Source organism: Gobius niger (genome assembly GCF_951799975.1).
Source record: "Gobius niger genome assembly, chromosome: 13".
In the NCBI taxonomy this organism is placed as follows: Eukaryota; Metazoa; Chordata; class Actinopteri; order Gobiiformes; family Gobiidae; genus Gobius; species Gobius niger.
The window spans coordinates 11,873,405-11,891,356 of NC_136864.1; the positions used below are offsets into that span (position 1 = coordinate 11,873,405).

At 41.3% G+C, this 17,952-nt stretch overlaps 2 protein-coding genes across 3 annotated transcripts in view; both read right to left on the bottom strand.

Annotated features, from left to right (window-relative positions):
• Nucleotides 1–111: 111 nt before the first annotated feature.
• stam (signal transducing adaptor molecule (SH3 domain and ITAM motif) 1) lies at nucleotides 112–4,652 on the bottom strand. Its single transcript, XM_079569428.1, has 14 exons — nucleotides 4,300–4,652; nucleotides 3,548–3,632; nucleotides 3,391–3,466; nucleotides 3,205–3,300; nucleotides 2,961–3,107; nucleotides 2,797–2,887; nucleotides 2,320–2,515; nucleotides 2,138–2,232; nucleotides 1,855–1,943; nucleotides 1,668–1,755; nucleotides 1,518–1,572; nucleotides 1,257–1,410; nucleotides 1,055–1,176; nucleotides 112–797 (listed from the first exon to the last, which is right to left on the bottom strand). The coding sequence occupies exons 1-14, from the start codon at nucleotides 4,337–4,339 to the stop codon at nucleotides 569–571; spliced, it is 1,563 nt and encodes a 520-aa protein (XP_079425554.1). The 5' UTR covers nucleotides 4,340–4,652; the 3' UTR covers nucleotides 112–568.
• Nucleotides 4,653–5,064: 412 nt separating this feature from the next.
• colec12 (collectin sub-family member 12) overlaps nucleotides 5,065–17,952 on the bottom strand; it is a 38,339-nt gene continuing 25,451 nt past the window's right edge. Inside the window, exons 3-11 of one of the 2 annotated variants that reach the window (XM_079569730.1) lie at nucleotides 12,590–12,712; nucleotides 10,005–10,091; nucleotides 8,173–8,618; nucleotides 7,459–8,056; nucleotides 6,818–7,375; nucleotides 6,609–6,751; nucleotides 6,416–6,525; nucleotides 6,192–6,334; nucleotides 5,065–5,837 (exon numbers count right to left, since the gene is read on the bottom strand). In XM_079569730.1, coding sequence (XP_079425856.1) covers nucleotides 5,821–5,837; nucleotides 6,192–6,334; nucleotides 6,416–6,525; nucleotides 6,609–6,751; nucleotides 6,818–7,375; nucleotides 7,459–8,056; nucleotides 8,173–8,618; nucleotides 10,005–10,091; nucleotides 12,590–12,712 — 2,225 coding nt within the window. In that variant the 3' untranslated portion in view covers nucleotides 5,065–5,820. Of the gene's footprint in view, nucleotides 5,841–6,191; nucleotides 6,335–6,415; nucleotides 6,526–6,608; nucleotides 6,752–6,817; nucleotides 7,376–7,458; nucleotides 8,057–8,172; nucleotides 8,619–10,004; nucleotides 10,092–12,589; nucleotides 12,713–17,952 lie in introns of both variants that reach the window. The other variant, XM_079569729.1, reaches the window with a different exon arrangement.

Below are 17,952 nucleotides of genomic sequence, written 5' to 3' on the forward strand. Positions count from 1 at the left end.
GTTGTGTCACAAACAATTGCCTCCTTTACTCCTCTCTCAAATCTCTTCAGCTAAAATTTTGATCATTAAAAGAATCGTGGGTGGCTTATAATATGAGTTTAGCGGAAGGAACTGAAACGTCTGCAAATGTTTGAAAATATTTCTTACAATGTGTGTGATCTTAAGAAGCACCTGTGTTTGCTTCAGTCCTGATCAAAAAGAGGTTGCAAACAATGTTGAATTAAAACCAAGCACAACCAGCAACGCATTCAAATCGCAAAGCTTTGACGAAGCTCCAACCTTAAATAGTGAGAGTTGGGGGCTGTCCAATCCTTAAGGCATCGTACAGAATCTGTACCCATTGAAGATAAAGCAACTGAAGCATTCAATCAATTTGCAATCACAAGCTTGGGGTAACAAATATTGCAAAACTGGATAGATCAAGGCTCCATAGTAACCTTGAAAGGAAATGAGTGCCTCCAGCATACTTATTCTTTGATAAAGTTAAACTCACAATGGTCATGCAAAAAGCTCTTTTTGATCAATTCTGAAGCCTGGGTGTGTGTGTGAACGACTGCTGAGGTGAGGCCTATAGCAAGGCCTTCTCAAGGTAAGGGGCTTGTGGAGCGTCTGAAGGTGCTATGCTCTGACCAGAGGAGGCGCTGTAGTGGGGAGGCTGTTGTAGTGCAGAGGGGTTGGGGCCTGGAGCTGGTCCCGGGGCACTGGCTGGGTTCTGGTAGGACTGGACTTCAGTGGGGGCCATGCTGCCAGGGGGCGCAGTGTAGACCGGGGGCTGTCCCATGTACATGTGAACATCACTGTGGGAGAGACAGAGGCTGTGGCTGGAATATTATCCAACATAAAAACACAAATTGGTGTCGAGTGAACACAGATATTTGTTGGATTATTTTTCTGACGCATCTTCAGGGATCTTGTAATATCAATAATCAAATAAGTCCTATCAACGATAAGACCATCTCCAGACCAACATTTAAATTTCCCACATGTGGCATCTGCATTTTATCTCTCACTCTCGAAAACAAGACACAAGGCAAGATAAAAGACGAATCAGTACCTTGGAGCTGGTTGACCAGGGATGGGCGCTCCAGCTGGGAGTTGCTCTATAGGAACACTGTAACCCTGGACCCCTGCGCTGCTCATGCCATATGAGCCGGGGGCAGGCTGACCCGGGTACACCTGAGCAGGGAAGAGAACGTCAACGTAAATGAAAAAAAAAAAAAAAATACCAATCAGTATTATCACATGTCAAACCTCACCTGTTGCGCCGCACTTCCGGGCTGCTGCATGTAGTACTGTTGGCTCTGCAGCTTAGCGTACATCGCATACACCGGGTCTTCATTCATCAACTTAGCGTACAAAGAAAGAGCCTCCATCACTTTCACGTTGAGATCCGATAACTCTGAGTGCTTCCTGATGGCAAACCACAAGAATAAAAAGCATTAGAACAAGTTTGTAATGTTCTTAATCCATCAGCAATAACTCGCATACCACATACGACTATGAGATGATTACAGTACCTGTCAATGTCCTCTAACTTCTGGTCAATGAGAGGCCCCATTTGATTACAAGCACCTAAGAAATGAGAAAAGAATGAGCGACCTCTAAAAAGTACTGCATATTTACAAATACTGCACTTAAATAACCTTTTTATCTGCACATATTTTTACCTTCCAACTGTAGCAGCTCTACACTGTCTGACTGATTATCTGTAGGATCTGCACTCTGGATCATCTGCAGCAGCTGGTCCATTTTATCCTGAAAGATACAAAGCAGATAATTGCAAATCCCCAATTATGTCAGCACAACACTGTAGGGTTCCGCTTTATATGAAATCATTGGCATTAACAGACTCACCTCGTCTATGTACACAGGCTCCTGCTCTGGCTCTATTGTCTCCACCTGAACATCTTCACTGAACTGCACTGACTTTTTCTCAGTCTTTACTGTAGAATAGAACGAGGATTTTGTAGTTAATTCATTCAACTCTAACTTACATATTCATACACATTTGGGCCAATGAATGCATGTCTATAAACATTATTCATAGCATACTAATTCATTCACAGTATAAGTTTAGCCTCGCAGCTATCAGCTAATGAACAAAGCGAGCTAAAAAAAAAAATAGAGCAAAACTTACTCATCTCAGGCTCAGCCGTCAGATCAGCAGTTACAAAGTTAGAGGGGAATAAACCCACTCCCTGGTACGTTTCCCCTTTCCACCAGTTTGGATCACTGCACGTAAAATTTAACATAAAAGAAAAAAGTAACAGTTTAACAACTCAATATACAAAAGCATTGTTAAACTGCCTTGCATTGTACCTGTCATCTAGAATAGTAATGATTTCTCCAGACTTGAAGGTGAGCTCGTTGTCCTCAGCAGCCTCAAAGTCGTAGATGGCGCGGACTTTCCTGCCGTCCGCCTTGTGTGAGGAGAGCAGGCCTGAGGTGCTGGGGTACAGACTGGACAGGGCGGTCTGTGGATGCTGCCGCTGCTCCTTCAGGGACAGTTCAATAGCTACAAACAGAGAGTGTGTGAGTCAATGGGTCTGGTTGTGAAAAACAAAACATGAGAATTTGTAAATAAACATAGAAGCACAGATCAGGTTCCCACAAATTAACGCTCATTTGATCAAATACAGAATAGATTTTGATTTGAAGCATATGACCAAATAGAGGTTTACAAATTGTTTCAGTGAGTACAGTGAGTAACTACTTAGTCAATATTGAAATAAATCTACATTTATTTTAAAACTAAAACAGTAATTTGAATTCATTACGCTAATGAATCCGACCTACCTTTAGCCAAGTCTTCCTCCTCTTTTTTGGTTGTTGCAGTGGCCGGATCTTTTGCTACCAAAGCAGGGCTTGCCTTCGCCTGTTCTGCGGCCTATGAAAATGGTAATATCTGTAACAAATTTGCTTGGCTAAATACCAAAGCTGTTGTCTGTTTCTGTACTTACCTGAGAGCCCACAGCGGGGAAAGTGACCCCTTGTTCTCTGAGATTTTTGATCATAGCTGAAATTAGACTAAGTTGGGGATCATTGCGGAAATCTTCTGCCCATTCTACCATGAGGGCCTTCAGTTTCTCACATACTTTAGGATGACCCTGAAGATCAAAGACAACAGTGTGTAATTTGTAAAGTCTTGTAGAGCTCACAGGCATTACAATAGTTACATGAATATCAGAATGAAAGTGTTGATACCTTATTTAAAACACTACTGACTTCACTGGCAAACTCCCGAGAACACACCTCCAGATGGAAGATTTTGCCACAGTTCGAGACACAAGCCCCAAGAAGCTAAGAGGGAAGAGTAATCGTTTTTTCAATCAAATAGGACCAAAGATACAAGCACACCAGAAAATAGGGGCCAAACTATTTGGTGCTTACAGTGAGCGCCTGCATGGCCACATGGGGATCCTTGTGGTTCACGCGTCTCATTATGGACCGAAGGCATTCCTTTGGCCTACAAAGATAATGTTGAAATGTTTTTGAGTTAATCAAACCAATACACAAGTGAAATCGACAATAAAGACGGTTTGCTAACCCAGTGCGTGACTGTCCAATCTTATCACATATGTCCAGAATGAGGCCCCAGTCCTCAGCTGTGTTCATTTCACTGGTCGCTTTCTCTGAAGGAGAGAATAACTTTGGTTAAGAGACCTGAGAAAAGGTGTGGCTATGACCTCATAAATTAATGGTCAAGTTAATGGTTACCTGTCCAGTTCAGTTTGCTCTTGTTTAAGCCATACAAACACTGATATCGTGATACCCTTGTATTATTAAATGTTGTCATCATATATTTATCACACCATAACCTTTTAGTAGCTGAACAGTTAATCTACTGTGAGGCGAGGTTAGTTATGGCATAACTAACCCCCCTTTGTTCTATCAGCAGGATGAGCTTGAATCCACATTATCTGACCTGCCCACTCAAGCAGCCGGTTGTATTGTTTTAGATCAAGTAAACAATAGATTATAAACCAGTAGAAACATAGTCATACACCTTTTGAGCAAAACACAGGATGGTACGGCTCTTTAGGGACATCAGCTACTAGCAGAGGCTGCTAGCCACCTACATTTACTCTTTTTATCCAGCAAATCACAGTCACAGGCTCAGAGAACATTGTAAAGAAGTAAATTATAAAGCAAAAACACACTCTAACTGATTATACCAGTGTCACTGTATGCGAACATCACATTTATGAGAATTAAAAGGACAAACAATGCTTAATGAGAATAGTTAGCCGACAACAACAGACAGCCTCCCGAGACCACAGCTTCTTCCTTCTTACTCACCCACATCTTGATCAAAAGGGTTAGTCGTGAAGAGAGGCATTGCTTATGTCTTGACGACTTCTTATAAGTGTATTTTCCTCTGCACTTTATATCATGGGAGAATAAATCATAGTAACTTCATAAGTACAACTCGATGTTAGCCTCTTCTCTAGACAGACGCCGCTCCTCCACCAGACGGCAACAAGCTAAGCATTGTGGGTAATCAAAACAATCTGTACCAAAAAGACGCAAATGCCTTGACTTTTATTTTACAAACGCTCTTCCTTAAGTCGAATGCTAATTCTTGATGCAAGAGATATTATTAATAACAAAATATGGACGCGAAATCACTCTCCTTAAAAATAACATGTCATCGTCAGGTGACGGTCATCACGTGATGAGATCACGATGACGTTTTGCCTCTACTGCAACATGGGATTTGAAGTTTAATTACTTCATGGCTGTGGAAAACAATGGAATTACATTGATGACCACATGATTAATAGATTTTTATTCAGCAGAAATATTTGAATGCCATATAGTTTTATGGTTTTTTGATCTCCCTTTTGAGGAACACATTCCTCATCTCTCAACTTTTTGGAGGTAACGGATTTGGTAACCATTTTGGGGGATCCGGTGTTGATAAAGAGATTGTTCTGGCAGCTGTTTAGGCCTGTTCCCCAATCAATCACCCCAGTCCAAATACTGGTAGCTATAGCCTAAGTAAAATAACATAATGTTTTAATAATGTAAACAATAAAGACGTTACACAGCATCTTTACCACTTTATTGTTTTACATGGTTTGTGTTGACCTTACATTTGATTCATTTATAAATCATATTATGAGCCCTAATACATACAATGTACATCATTGCATAAACATGAATAAAATCAGCCACTCACTCAATAGTAACAACTGATTAGATAAATTATACCAATATAAAATTCACATATTTGGCATCATGGACGACGGCTCGCTGACAAAGGAATTCTATGAATAATCATTTGGGTCTAATTAAAAAAAAAAAAAACAACAACAAAAAACAGGAAATCATAAAGATAGTGTTTAAAGCAGTCTATATGAGTAAGGTTTGCAGTCATTTAATGGTAAGTGGGCACTTTAAGGGTGTCTGGAGTCACAGCTTAATTTCTGTGTATGATCAAAAATACTACAATACATTAAGAGTAGCTTTACTGACAGCATAATTTCACATATACTATGTGCAGAACAGAGTAAAAAAAGAGTTAACACATTTTGTTACTATTTACAGATACTGTAAACCTGTACAACATAAGGCCTTTTACTTGGTTCATCCAAGTTAGATGCAAACAATCTCCTGTTTTCGCCACGCGCTCCATCCCAAAAGCAGGGTGCCAGCCTGTGCTTGTTTTGTCCTTTGCACCATATTGTTGTAAAGTGCCTTTTTGACCTGCCAGTGCCTCTTCCAAGAGACTGACTATAACAGAGTCTTCTAGTCAACACTAGAGCTTCTCCTTCATCTGTGTGGTCCAAAGACAGCTCACCCTGTCAGAGACCAGGGCTATAAAACAGGAACATCTACTGCAAAGACAAGAAAACAATCTATTAAAAATGAATCATGAAGTCAATCAGAAAATCAGAAAAATGAAGGACAGAAGGACAGTTGTAATACTTGTAATACTAATATTATGCAAGAATGATTTCTGGTTACAAATTCAAACTGAATATCTCTCCTTTTCCCATTTCCCACAAAAAATGCCCTATTAGGATTTGCCTGGACATTTCCTACTAAAATAATGGCATGAGGTGGTGTAAACCCTGGACATCTCAGGTGACGCAAATCTACAATTGCGCCTCCATAGATTTACATTTACGATCTTTACACTTGATCCCTCTCTTTGATCAAATTGAATATATAAAATAGATCCAGACCATCTGCGGTGCGTTCACAGATGAAGCCAATGCGGTCGGTGCAGTAGAAGTCGTTCCAGTTGGCTTGGTGAATGAGTCCGGCACAGTCCTCCCCATCCTCATGTCCATGGGTCCAGTTATCAGGCTGCCCCAGCTTCCACTTTCTGTAGGACAGAAAACACCAAAGCTTAATGAAAACAGAAATCTATTGTTATAAGATGTTAATTATTGTTTGGTCAACTCACGTGAACGCAGGTAAAGTGCCATCCATCCATTTCCACACGTTCTCCTCCTCTCTGTCCGTGAGGCCCAGCCAGAAGAACGTCTTCCCAGCTATAGTGCTTTTGATGTATTGCTACGTGCAGAAAAAATAAACACAAAAATAAAACATACTCAATAAAACGCTAGAAATAAAACAGATTACAGAATATAAATTACCTGTTCATCATTGTCACTGATTATCAGCAGATGAGACGAAATGTTTGTACAGAACTGGTTGGCCTCATCAAAATTGAGTCTTTGCGAAGCAGTCGAGAAATAATAACAGCTTCCTCTCCACTTTTTAAAGTTTGGTGGGCAGCCTGGAAGAAAAATGCATAATCAGAAAATGTATCAATGTATCAATTGTAAATAAAACTGTAACTCACCGGGAGGGGCAGAAGTGGTGGGAGCGGGTTGGACCTGTCGGGCCACCGTACTTTCAGACGGATCAATGGCTGTTGCAGGTTTCGGTGGTTTAGGAGGTTTTGGGAGCTGCGTGGGCCGAGGCTGTGGGATCGGTGGAGGCGGGGCTGGGAGTCCTGGCAAACCCGGAGGACCAGGTGGACCGATGGGGCCAACGGGGCCCCGCGGACCCTCCAGACCTGCAGGCCCCGTGGCCCCTCTTTCCCCTGGTTCTCCAGGGGAGCCCTGGAGTCCGGGAAGCCCATCCCGGCCTGGCTGACCCTGAGAACCAAGGTCACCTTTCTCTCCTGGTGAGCCGGGCCTGCCGCCAGCTCCTCTTGAGCCTTTGGGACCAGTAAGACCTCGAAAGCCGGCATTCCCCTTTGGACCCACAGCACCGGAGGGGCCAGGAGCTCCTCTCTCTCCTTTAGGTCCCACCAGCCCCAAAGCGCCTTTGTCCCCTTTGTCACCCTTGGGTCCGCTCTGTCCAACAGGGCCCTGTGCACCCCTGTCCCCTTTGGCGCCCCTTGGACCTGGAGGACCTGAAACATTGGAGGGGTACAAAGACTGGGGTGAGTACTTGAGGATATGCTCAGATCTTACGTGTGGGTGAGGCTGCTCTGACCTTGCAGGATGGTGAAGTTGGTGATGAGCTGTGAGTGCTTGCTGTCCACCAGCTTCATCTCCTCCATGACGTTGGACAGGTTGTTCACTTCCTGGTCTAAACGTGCTATAAGCTCATCCTGCTGTGTCTTTAGATCTCTGCTGTCGACTCTGGCCTCTGTCACGCTGCTGTTCAGAGCCACAATCAGGTCCGTGTGCTTCATCACTGTCTCTGCACACGCCCTCATCCCGTTCAGGTCAGAGCTGATGGCCCCCAGCAGCTGCGAGGAGAAGCTCACGTTCCCCGTCACCCGGTCCATTTCGTTTTCGTTTCGATCCAACCGCGCCTCCGTCTCGTCGAACCGCGCTGACGTGCTGTTGTCGTGGTCTCTTTGATGGTCCATCAGCTCCCGGAGGCTCTGGTCGTGTGTCTCTGTAAGAGCTGAGGCGTTTTGGATTTGACTGGCTAAAGTGCTGAGCTGTGCCCCCAGATCCTCCAGCGCCTCCCCGTTGGAGCGGGTCAGAGCTGAGTTGTTGGCCGCTAACACCTGGAGGTTCTGGACCTTCTCTTTTAACCATTCGGTGTCAGAGCGAGCCTGTCGGGCGGTCTGCTGCAAACCCTGGAGAGAGGTTCATGGTTAATACTCCCCCTGTTTGTGTTGACATTTAATTGATACTTGTTTGTGAAGATTACTCACTCACTAATTAAAGAGACAAGGGGGATCCGTAACTGTACCTGGTAATCATTCTTCAGTCTCTGCACCGCCTGCCCTGCGTCCTCCACTGTTTTCTGGAGACTGGTCAGGACGGTCCTCTGCTGAGCTTGGCTGATGTTCAAGGCACTGATCGTGACCTGGCTCTCGCCCTGCGCTTTCACCTGCGTCTGTATTTCTGACTGCAGGTACGCCGTGTCGGTCTGCAGATTGTCCAACATGGCGCTGTAAGAGGTCAGGGTCTGGTTCACGCTGCGCAGAGAGGCAGCGTTACTGTCCAGGACGCCCTGCAGAGACGAGTGGCTGCCCTGCATGTCGTCCCCCGTCAGGCGCAGCTCTTCCAGGACGTCCCGGTTTTTAGAGGATCTCAGGGCGATCTCGTCCAGCTGCCTCCTCAGTGCCTCCAAGTCAGACTTAAATGTGCGGATTTCACTGGTAGCGTTTATCGTCTTCTGCCCTGCCTGGTTATCTAAAATGTAACAACATATTTAATAATAATTACTGTATATATAACATGTTATAATAGTCAATACTGTTATATTAATATTGTCATAAGTTTTGTATCATATACATATTACTTACTATAACATGCACAATGGCTGATGTTTATCTATATTTGGAAAGCAAGACGATGCCTTTTAATGCCAGGATTATTGCTTAGTACAGTTACATTTATTTTGATTGATGATTTAATATTTATTATAATTTAACACTAAAATATTTGTCATCTAGAACCATAAAACAGATAATAATGGTAATTTATTCCATAACAGACCAAGTTGTAAAATCTACTGTATTTGAGACAAACAAGTAACTTCCTTTAAAGGAACAGGCCACCGTTTTTCCATACTGAGATATGTTCTTACCTGAGCTTAGACGAGTTGATGTGTACCTGTCTGGTCTTTGTGCGTACCCTCAGTCACGCAAAATGACCAACGATGTTAGCATTTGGCCTCTCCCAGTATATTCCTATAGCTCCGAATGGGGGTGAAGTTACCACGACTACCACGCTCTTCCACGGGCACAAAGACCAGACAGGTACGGATCAACTCGTCTAAACTCAGGTAAGAACATATCACAGAATGGAAAAACAGTGGCCTGTTCCTTAAATGCTGTCCCTGGACACAACAGGCATCAAAACTGGGTCTTTAACCTCTTACCACCTGCCTTAACCGAGTGACTTCACCCAAATCTAAAACTTAATCGACTGGAGCTTGAAGCCTGTAGGCCAGTATAACGCCTCAAGACCTACAAAACTAATCATAACGGATCTTCCTCCTTGAGTTGTTTCCGTGTTGTCGTCACATCTCATTTTTGTCACCTTTTTGCTACACCTTTGTTACTTTTTTTGTTGCACTTTTGTAATTTTTTTGTGGGGGTTTTATTGTGTTTTTGTCACATTTTGTCCACTTTTTTGTTCAATTCTTGTCACATTTTTGTTCAGCTTTTGACAAATTTTTGTTGCGTTTTCATCCATCTTTTCTTCTTGTTTTTGACGCTATTTTGACGCTTTTTTCGGAAAGCTTTTAGATTTGAATAAAGCTGAACTAGTGCTCAGTTCAGGTGGGAGTTAAGAGGTTAAAGATATACTATTTTCTATACATACTATACAATACTTTTATTTTTCGATACGAGTTGTACCTAAACTTTTTAAACCTTTTTAATACTAGTTTAATAGTAGTTGTTTAACAGCACCCAGCCCTAGCCAGGATAACTTATACCATTCAATGAATTGTTAACGTCCAAGATACAATTGATTCTCTATTCCTGTATTTATCTATATATCTATATAGTATACAACTTCAAATCAGGACTGTGAAAAGTGCTTGAAAGCACTGTTATTTTCAAAACTTACCAAACTTCTTCAAATCGGTCTCCACTGCGTTGATTTTGCCTCCATAATTTTGCATGCCCTCTGTTACATTATCCATTCTCTGGACCACTGTGTAAGCAAAACAACAACGTAATTGTCAAAACAAACAAACAAATTCTCTATTTGAATCCAAGCTCATCTGCAATGTCATTCCCCCAACAACAGATGGCGCTGCTTTAGTATTACTGTACTGCGTGTTTGTCTCATTTCCAGCCTCCCTGGTCAAAAATGCAAACCAACTTTCTGACATATTGTAACCAGGCAACTGTGGATCTTTACACACACATACAGACATGGTTAGATATTGCCAACACAATGAAAACCTGGCTCTGAATGTCTTTCGCTTTATTTGCCATAATCTGTTTCTTGTCTGTGTGTGGGCGTCCAAAACTGACACCGAAAAATGTTCTGGAGTGTGCACCCTGAACTTCCCAAAAACGTACAAAACATGAAACAATAACAGGCCATTGAGACAAACACAAACATATGGGGGCTATTTGGGGTGAGCTTCAGGGAATAGGATTGTGCAACTCAAACCTCTTATCTCCAAATGGTTATGGGTATTTGTTTCATATTTACTAAGAACAACTAAAAAGACAACTTGTTTAGGTTTCTGTGTCTAAATCATTCATCCCCAAGTGCATTTTTCCGCTTTGGATGTGCACAAGGTTTCATTATTGATTGCTATGTAAATGTTCAAATAGGGATTACAATGCATGACTAAAGGTCAGGCTGAGAGGCCTAATACTATGCTTAAGTGCTTTGTAACTTAAGTACAGTATTAAATAACAGGCTATTAGGCTGCAAAGATGCTACAGGTGCTTGTAATATAATTAGAATATCATGAAAAAGTTCACTTATTTCTGCTATTCAACTTAAAATGTGAAACTAATATACGATATAGACTCACTACATGAACTATAAATACTGTGTGGGTTGTGATAATGATGATTTTATAATAACAGTAATACTTGTTATACTTTTTGTGAATGTTGACCTGATGTAATGCACTGTTGCATCTCATGTATAAATGTAACTAACTTAATTGTTTGATTACTACAATTTACAAGGGCTAAACTAAGTTCACCAACCACATTATTTAAATTATTTAGAATATATGAATGGGGATGGGAGTAAATAAGTTTGTCTTCTTCCCACTCCTTTTCGAGCTAAAATGTTATTTATTTTAATCTAGTGGCCAATTATAGGGGCAAAGGAAGTGTGTTGTATGTAAAGGTAAAGATCTTGGACAGATACTGTATGGCATGTACCCTTGTCTCTGTATTTGTTCTTGAACTCTGTTTGTATAGTTTAGTTTATTTGGATCGGAATAAAATGTTCAATTCAAAGTGACATATGTCAAGCCTTTATTTGTTATGATTTTGATACAGTCCATTTTCAAAATATTCTAATTTGATGAGATTTTTAATGTGGGGTTTTTACAAGCTGAGCCACAATAATCAAATTTATAACAAATAAATTATAGATATACATATCTCACTTTGCATGTAATGAGTCTATAACAGAAGTGAAGTTATAAAAACAGTTGAAAGTTGAAAAACAGAAGTGAATGCACTTTTTCACGATATTCTAATTATATGACGAGCACCTGTATACAGTATTAAAAACATATGTATAAACAAGACTTAAAAATGCATATAACTGAAAGTATTTCATCACACTCTTGCCTCTTACTGTAATTGATTAATTCTATCTTGATGTTTTTATTGATTGTATTTGTTTTCTTATATTTATGCAACTGTGAAGCACTTTGAATTGCCTTGTGTATGAATTGTGCTCTACAAATAAACTTGCCTTGCCTATGTTCTCTTTGTGGTTTTATTACGGATAAAACTTGTTAACTCTGCAGCATTAAATATGTGAATTTTGCGATATATTGCAGACAATATGAACATCATCTATTTTGCAATCCCTTCTATAGACTTTAACTGAACACTAGATTCTTAACAATAAATGACAAATTAAGCATTCAAGTACATGTGGAGCACCTTCCTCTACACATGAACTTACCCGCGACCCATTAAAGGTGCTGTATAAACCCACAACCACAACACAAAGAGACAGAATCATCATGGGAAAAGTGGAGGACCATTTTAGAGACTCGCTGCTTTTTGTGAGTCAACCATACAAATTGCTACTGAGCCATAAAACCGTCCCATAAGTGGTTAAAGTGCGTGGTCATCTGGTAAACATTACAGCCCAAACCACAGAGATCATATGTGCTTCACGGCTACACCAAACCAACAAGTATTCAGCCGCTCTGACAGTGCAAAATACAAATATGGTAGATTTATCCTGTGTCTGTGCCTTGAGAGGTTCATGTCCGAACAGAAGTGAAGCTGCAGGACTTTACAGGAGGAAAGTTGGACTGTTTTTTGTTATAGTTGAGACGCTGCTTGCAAGGCTGGGAAATTTAATATTACTCTTTATCAATTGATTGCATGTTGGCATCCTGGTTAAAGTTATAGATTGCTTTGGGTTGATGGGAAACCAAAGCACTCTGAGACAACTCATCCAGACACAAGGGAGCACAACTTTAAACTTACCTTTAAATCCAAGCACGGCCACCGCGATGGTGAGCAGGGCACACAGGACATACAGCAGTGCGATGGCAGCGCGTAATGCCCAGTCATTTTTACATTTGGTGCACTCTGTTCCCTCTTGAATGCCTGAAACAACAAAATGTAAATCAGCAATTACAGTCTCTGCTTCATCATAATGGCATATTGTAATTTCTAAACAGATGGAATTATTACGCCGAGTGTTTAAACAGAAAAACAAAACAGAATGGTATTTGCTTTTGCATAACAAAGTTCAATAGTGTCTAAAATAGGACGCGTTGTGCTAGTCTTCTGTCAAGTATCAATTGAAAACAGTTGTTCTCGTGAACAGCCAATAACTCACTCACTATAGTACTATAAACATGTGTTAGCCAGATGACATCGCAACTGTTGTGTTCATCGTTCTTCATCAAAACAAGATATTTTTAGCTCATTTACGTCAGTGTTTCTCAACCGGGATTATGGGGACCCCGGGGGCACTTAGCAGGGGGAACTTGGAAAAAATTCAGATCTGGAAAGTAGCAGTATTTCAATATTATTTTTAACGAAAACCCCACAAAAACAAGGCAAATATGTGCAAAAGTATCCAGTAAAACAATGTGGAAAACAGAAACCACAAATGCAGTTCGCAGAAAAAGGCAAAAAACACAGCTGTACCAATGGAGGTTGCAGTAAAACAATAAACAACTAAATACCAATAATAGATAGTTTTCTAGATAGTTGGCTGCACCTTAGAGTTTATGCGGTATTTGGAGAGAAATAAAGGACTCAAGGGGTATGCGAGACACAAAAGGTTGGGGGAACCTGTTTGAGATGCATCTTTTTTCCTTGTATTTGGTAAAAAAAAAAAAAAACAGTAAAAATGAAAGGAATGCTAGCACAGCATAATAGTGCTTTTTGAGGGAGGTAATACAATAACTGTTGAAAAACAAAATAAATACATAAGAAGCTGAAATGTAATGTTATGTTATGTTATGTAATTAACGCTTCACAATTAGTGACACCAGACAAGACAAAAACATACTTTTCATACACACTGATTTTGTCTTGTGAAGTATAAAGCATAACCAGCTTTATAGATTACTACAATAACCGTGTAAGCATACGGTTTTGCCCTTAGTCAAGATGATTAAACTGCCTAGCCTCATGTGTCTGCCTAAAACAGTGCAAATTGGAGAGTGGTTCCTTGGTGATACAGTATCTCTAACAATATATACATTTGCTGATTCTATGTTGCTCCTATCAGGAGAGAAAAACCTTTAAAACAGGTTTTTCCCTTTCAGACCGTGCCTTTAATTAGGTCAACCCTGCTTCCTATAAGTAAAGTGATGCAATGCCAAACATCCTAAACATGCCTCTGTGCAGGATGTTTGCTTGACTTCATTAGGTCTGACCAAGGAGCCTCGAGTGTGGGGTCCCTGGGCAAGCTGGGAAATATTCTCGACACGCAATAAACCGTGTGCTATCTTCATAAGCTCCAGACCAGATCGGGCAAAGGGCAAGGAATCCAGAGACCTGGAATACTCAGGGCAAAATAGGTGAGTATATCAAGGGGGAAGCTCAATGATAAAGAAAGAGCAGAGTTACCCGCAGGATGAATATTAGGGCAGTATGATCTACAAAGAAATAACTGCATCTAACTTGCGATCAACAATAAATTAGTCCTTACATAATTTACGATGTTTTAGTTCACATGTTTGACCTAAGACTCTCCCCTCCTTCTAAAAAACAAAACAATTGTGTATATTTACCAAAGTCTCCCTGTTTGTAGCTTGTATGTAATCTATAGCCCTCTTTTCTCTCTGCGAGGGGTAGGTCTGGCCCAGCAGAGGGGCACACATCTGTCCAAACATGGCGTCTGACCACCTCAAAGAGTCCCAGCCGTGGAGCTAGACCTGAACCAACAGTCTGAGTGTGGACTAAGTGACAGAGCTCCACTGGTGCAGGGCACCCGCTGCTTTAAGGACAAGCTCACGCTGAGTAAACAGGGCTCTGAGCGGTCAGCAGCGCAGATGTGAAGGGGAGGCACAAATAACAGCTGATGTGATCAGGATGGTGCGTTCAAGGTCTGCACGGTCAGCAGATCTTAATGACTGTGTTTCTCAAATAAAGCCACAGACAAAAACATTACGGTTTAATGCTCTTGCTCTTGTGTGGGGGAGACAGTGGATCCAAAAGTCAGTGTTTCTAGTCACAAACTACGACCAGTACTATTGCTGTGTCTTTGGGCAAGACACCTCGTCATTGTATAAGTGAGTGAGTGGTCGTTGGAAGGGCTGGAGTGGTAGTTTAGCTTCCACCAGTCAAACCCCAGAGCAACTACAAGTGTGGGGAGAGAACGGATAATGCATGATATTGTTAAGTGACTTTGGGCATCTGGAAAAGTTTAGAAACAAATTGTTATAGTGTTAAATCTAAATTACAGAACACTCACTGCAAGCTTGCATATACAAAGTCTTGATAGGTTAAATAACAAATGCTCTCACAACTTATCAGTAATTAGATTGAGGTAGAAAGCGTAAGGCCCGGGGGCTAAATCTGACCCTCCAGTATGTATTCTCTGGCCCCTTTGAGAAATATGACCCTGTGACCCTATATGACCCTAAATCCTCCCAAAACATCGAAATAATGTCAATTCCTTTCAAAGTTTCCTAGAAGAGGACTCCTGGACCACCTGTTTACTAAATATAGTCAATCAACAAAACCATCTATGCTAAAATAATGCTTGAGTTTGAGTTGGCTAAAGCAAACTGTCCTACCCCTGAATTAAATAACGGTGGTAAACTTGAAACTTGCTTAACAAACGTATTTACAGCAGAATAAACTAAGGCCAAAACATGTGCTGTGGAACATTGGAGCAAAAAGAGCATTTCTCGGCTCCAGTGTTTTCCGTTGAAGGGATGTGAATATTCTCTTTGGCTTGACTTTGACACTCAAGCTCCTTCCAGATTCGTAACATTTTCCTAATGCTGTCACACTCCACGTTCTGCTCCCCTGCAGAGCTCGGAAATTAAATCTACTTGACGCAAAATAAACACATAATGCAGTACAAAACTTAGAATAAAAATAGATGGATCATAATCTGTTTAATGTTGATTTTATGATAGAATGGGCCCAAACTCAGTCTATGCAGATTGGTATCTCTGCTTCACAATAAAAGTCCAGCTTTCAAAATAACCTCTCTTTCTCTGCATTCTTGGTTAGATTAAATTACACAATCTAGTAGCTCATTAGTGCCTGCGTCTGTCAGGTTTATGTGCTATTGTGGTTGCTCGTCGTCTTCTAGTTGCACAGACATGCTGACAGACTGACATTGAGAGCCGACTGAAAACAGAGTCCTGAATAGTGAAAAACGGCTGGTGAATGTGAACTTGTTAAGCAGTTGGACAGGAGTCAGGAAGGGCCAATACACAAGCTGGACCAAGGCCAGGTTCACCTCTTCAGGGAAGTAATGCCTGAATGAGAGAGCTGGGAGCTGCAATCAAACAAAGTCCGGTTTGAGTACATGAAAATTAAAGGTTCAACCACAAGAACAAGAATATTAAACTCTTATTGTTTTACAAAGTCTTTATATTCACAGATTATTCAATATCTTTTCTTTTATTTGTCTGTGTTATACTGAGATGACTTGGCGAACTACTGTATTTACTTTAGAATTTGTAGTTCATTTTAACCTCGTCTTAACCCCCGTCCGAACCAAATACATTTTCTCCAGTTTGGCTTTACCCAAATCTAAAAGCTTCTTGAAAAAAGTGTCAAAAAGCAACAAAATGAGATGACAATACAACAAAAATGTGGCAAAAAAGCAGTGACAAGGAGAACGAAAACGCCAAAGAAGAGCAACAGAAAAGAGGCAGTTTTGTAGGTCTTATCTTTCAAATGAGGCATTACACTGGCCTGTAGGCTAGGACCTTATACAGAGAAAATGCAGTTGAGGTTAAATGCAGAGAAGAGGTTAAAGCAGAACTAAGTAACTCATGCCCCTAGTTAGCTAGATATATATAGATATAAGTAATCAATTGTTGAGAGTAAATACTAAACTGACAGAAAAGACAAAGGGAGGGAGGGATATTGTACATCCAATAACACTATAGAGATCATTTTTTTCACTCAAACTTGGCTGTTAATACTGTTTAAGAGGCGCTAGCCCGCAGTTACCTTTTCCCGTTAGCCTGTTAGCTTCTTCTTCGTGTTTCTATTTGTGTGTATTGGGGCCTCCAACCTGGTGCAGGGAAGTTGCAAGCGTGGTTTTCTGGCTAGAGACACCAGGGGGAGATGAAAGACCCCCCAATCATCCCATCAACACTTGTATTACCCCCCGAGGGACTACGAAAAGGATTTATAAAGGTAAACAAGTCACTTAGTACTGCTTTAAGGACTCTGTACCATTGCGAGACAGGGATAACAGCACAAAGTGAAGCCACAAGGCATTTTTGTTTATCATTTTCTTATAAGGCTTCTGTAAGGCCTAACTATAAGGACAACATGTGGATCCATGCACTGTAGATGTTAATTTATTGCACCATATAATCCTCCCCTGTTTTTAAGTAAGTAAAACGCAACATCTGGACATAAAATGCAGTTTGCTTTCACACAAGAAGTCCCTCTGAATTTAACTCACAGCTAGAGAGTTTGCCTATTGTGCATGTTTCAGGTTGATGTGGGAAACTGGAGCCCCCTGTGGAAACTCATGCACTCATAGTCTGCTGAAGTGGTATTCGCACCCACTCATCACCGTGCCACCAAAAAAGCACTTAAAAAGGCGTCACCGCATTGAAATTTGTGAAGACACATCAATGAGAGGCTCAATTCCCGGTTTCCACAAAATACACATCACTCAATCATCTTCAGAAATGAGACAGAAGAGAAAAACAAAGTGACAGCTCCAGCGCTGCCTGGTGTCTGTGCAGCAGCTGTGCTCCATTTGGTCTTGACTGGATAAAAAAAACAACAGTGGTTTTCCTTTCCTTCCTTCCTTTACCTGCCGCTGGATTAGCCCCGCCCACGACCAACAGTGGAAAACTCTGTGCCTCCACAAAGACGTCCTGTACAAAGTTGGGCCTTTCTGTGTGAAGCCTCTTTGTGCCACTTGTTAATACTACATTACATACAGTGACCGGGCGCTACCACAGGAATTCTTTCACTCCATAGCCGTCCATTGAGCGCAAAATGAAAGTCCGTTAAGAGCCAAAAGGAGCCAGTATAGTCCAGACCCGAACACACATCTGGAGAGAGGGCCCGGTGCCAACAGCTCGGCTTTAGGTCCACAGAAAGCAAACACCATATTTCTCTCTTTCAACGCTGCTTTACACACTTACTGTCTGTCTGTGAAGCTAGAAATTGTGGTT

Bases quoted from the DNA above. Each gene is read 5' to 3' on its own strand.
- stam (XM_079569428.1), bottom strand. From the start codon at position 4,339: ATGCCTCTCTTCACGACTAACCCTTTTGATCAAGATGTGG. The intron at 1,756-1,854 runs GTGAGTCTGTTA...TGTATCTTTCAG, and splicing joins AGCCTGTGTACATAGACGAG to GATAAAATGGACCAGCTGCT. The intron at 798-1,054 runs GTACTGATTCGT...TCTCTCCCACAG, and splicing joins CCTGGTCAACCAGCTCCAAG to TGATGTTCACATGTACATGG.